The following is a 2,982-nucleotide window of genomic DNA, read 5'->3' as shown; positions in this document are numbered from 1 at the left end:
CGAGAAGCTGACGTAGTCTCGCCACTTCTCGATGGCCCGTTTGACCGCGAACAATTCCCGTTCTCTCGTGTCCCAGCGCGACTCCGTGCGGTTGAACTTCTTGCTGGCAAACTCGATGGGTACTGCGGCGTTTCCTTACACCTATTTGAGTACAACCCCGACCACTAACTCGGACGAGTCGGTCTCTACGATGTACTTGCCATTGTCGGTGGGGGCATGCAGCGTGACGGTGTTCTGGACGGCGTGTCGGAGCTGGTCGTAGCCGTTCTCGTGCACGTCTCGCCGCTCGTAGGTCTTGTCCTTCTTCAGCAGGTCGAATAACGGCGCCGTGATGTGTGAGAACTCGGGGATGAAGGGTCTCAGGTAGCCGCACATCCCTAGGAAGCTTTGTAGCTCCTTCTTCCTGTTGGGGGCTGTGCGTTGACGATTGCTCGAGGATTCTTCTCCTGGACCTTTATGCCCGTCTGGCCGACGACGTGCCCGAGGTACTTTACTTCGTCCTTGAACCATTCGCTCTTGTCCAGGCGCAAGTAGAAACCGGTCTTCCTGCACTGTTCCAGTAAGAGCTTAACCCGCTGCGGTGCGCTGTCGAAGTCCTGTCCACAAATGACGATGTCGTCAATGTAGCAGAACGCATTTTCTCCTAGCAGCGGTGCGAAGCAGGAATCGATTGAGCGTTGGAACTCAGCGGGCGAGTTTTTATGCCGGATGGACTCGAAAAGGCCAATCGGAGTTATAAAGGCGGTGAGCGCCTTGCACCCCTCCTTGATTGGCACGTTCCAGAACCCTGAGTTCATGTCTAGCGTGCAGCAGTGGTATCTCTGTCCGGCCGCCCGTCGCAGGTGGTCCCAGGTGCGTGGAACGGGGTAGGAATCCGCGACCATGACGGACCTCCATTCCCCGGTCTTCTTCTTTATGAAGTGAGGAGCGGCAGCCCACTCGCTCTTGAAGAGTCGGATGACTCCTAGCTCCAGTAGCTTCGCGACCTGCTGCGGCGGGCCATCGTATTTACTGCACGCTTGACATGTCGTGAGATTTTAATGCGATATCTCCGAGGATCAAGAACTCACCGGCCGATTTTAGCGCGCGATGGACGCGCCTTTCAAGGAGGTGCTGGACAGTAGCACGCTCTATTACATTGACGATATTGTCGTAGCGATGGACGACGAAGCCGGGATGCTAGAGAGGATAGAAAAGATCTTGCGGTTATGCAGGGCGAGAGGATCGTAGTGTGAAGTGATGCGCTGTTAAAGATTAGTTATTGTCTAAAAAGTGTGTGCGCACACATTTCGCATAGCATGTTCCACATCATGCCACCCTTCAAATTTAGATACCACCAGTACATCTCTTTTGCGTTTGTGGGGCCGGTTAAGTGAAGGAGGCGTTCTCAATTTAGCTAACCTTGGTGGCGTTGTGCTGCGAAGCCGGACCCATCGTTTATTACCCTCGAACAGAGCGTCATGGTCTTCACTGATTCGTTGTGTCGAGCCCGGCTCATCCCGGTCATTATCCGAATCAGTTCGGTAATCGCACTCGACTTCGGTTCGGTTCTTTCTCCGAGCCCCCATCTCATGTATGCTCGTGTGCTCGTGTTTGTGCTCAACCCGTGTTTCACTTACCTCCGGTGTATTTGAATCGCTGCGTCGTAGTGCTGTCCATTGTGAATCCGTGATCTGAGCAGGTTCTTCATCCGTCATTCCTTCTCTATGAGATTCCTCTCTCACGATAGCGTTTACATCGACCGCGGGCAATATGTGTATCTGCTTGAAGGAACGGTGTATTTCCTTTCCTTGGTAGGAGAGGGTAACCATACTCCGTTCAGCATCCACGGACACGATTGGTAAAGGTTCCGTATAAGGTGTGTCCATTTTGGAGTCAACCTAGCGCAAGCCATCATACCAATTTTCGGTTCTACATGAACATGCTTCAATTTGCTATCCAATTCGTCCTGGACCTGTCGCGCGTGATCTGCCGCTCGCTGCCGTATCAATGCCCCACGTTCCTTTCTTTCCCGCAAGTCTTCTAACAGCTCGATTGTAATGCTGGGTTCCTCCACCGGTTTCGCAAAGAGGACTTCTGCGGGTGACGCACCTAGCGTTTTGTGGTATGTGTAGTTGTACGCTTGCACGTACAACCTTAAATCGTCTATCCAAGTTGCACCAAGTCCTTCAGGGTTTCTAAAGTAACGGTTTAAGTATCGGTTGATAGTCTCCACACGGGCTCTCGCAATTGGATGATAGGGTGCATTTTCCCAATGATTGGCGTGGCTCTTTCACACGGATTTTTGGCGTGAAAGATTGCTTGTGAACTGAAGGCCATTGTCACTAATGATTCTTTCGGGAATCCCGAAGACAGTGAGCCATCGTCTGCATAGAATAGGTGAAGACCATGAGGGCTGTGGAAATCCGACAGTGTGACTTGTCGCAGATCATAGGGGACAAAACAACGTCTCCCTTCCCAATAACATCCTTGTCTTCTGTCCAGTATGTTTTTTTCAATTAGTTCCGCGGCTTCCCGATCCTCCTTTGATCCTTCCCTAATTCTCTCAAAGTCCAGGCTGCTGTAACGATGGATTCGCGTACCAGTGGGGAGAGCAATATACGGATGTGACAATTCCTCCACTACATCAGAGATAACGTCGGAGTTAGCCGATCGGCTGAGATAATCAGCCACCTGATTATCCGATCCTTTTCTGTAAATTATTCTTGCCTCAAATTCGTCCAACGTCGAATTCCACCGGGCGATTCGGCCCTTCTCACAGTGCTTCATCCATTGGAGAGATTCATGGTCGGTTCTTATAGTAAGTGATCGTCCAAGCAGCAGTTCACGAAAATGACGGAGCGCCCACACAACTGCAAAAGCTTCCAGTTCCCTTACGGGCCATCTGCTCTCCTGTTTAGTAAAAGCATGCGATGCATACGCTAAAGGTAACAACTCAATCTCCCGCTGAATATATAGACATGCGCCAATCCCTTTGGCACG

General features: G+C 51.3%; 2 protein-coding genes across 2 annotated transcripts; both read right to left on the bottom strand.

Moving 5' to 3' along the window:
- Positions 1-141: 141 nt before the first annotated feature.
- Positions 142-375, bottom strand: GNI_127960 (putative Gag-pol polyprotein; the record flags this gene model as incomplete). Its single annotated transcript, XM_011133761.1, has 1 exon — positions 142-375. One exon carries the CDS (start codon positions 373-375, stop codon positions 142-144), a length of 234 nt encoding a protein of 77 aa, XP_011132063.1.
- A 2-nt stretch (positions 376-377) lies between these two features.
- On the bottom strand, positions 378-884 carry GNI_127950 (putative retrovirus polyprotein; the record flags this gene model as incomplete). The annotated part of the gene is made up of 1 exon (XM_011133760.1): positions 378-884. One exon carries the CDS (start codon positions 882-884, stop codon positions 378-380), a length of 507 nt encoding a protein of 168 aa, XP_011132062.1.
- Between the last annotated feature and the right edge of the window lie 2,098 nt (positions 885-2,982).

Source organism: Gregarina niphandrodes (genome assembly GCF_000223845.1).
Source record: "Gregarina niphandrodes unplaced genomic scaffold scaffold00032, whole genome shotgun sequence".
NCBI classification, from domain to species: domain Eukaryota; phylum Apicomplexa; class Conoidasida; order Eugregarinorida; family Gregarinidae; genus Gregarina; species Gregarina niphandrodes.
The sequence above is the reverse complement of the archived record's forward strand: the minus strand, read 5'-3'. Positions and strand labels throughout refer to the sequence as shown.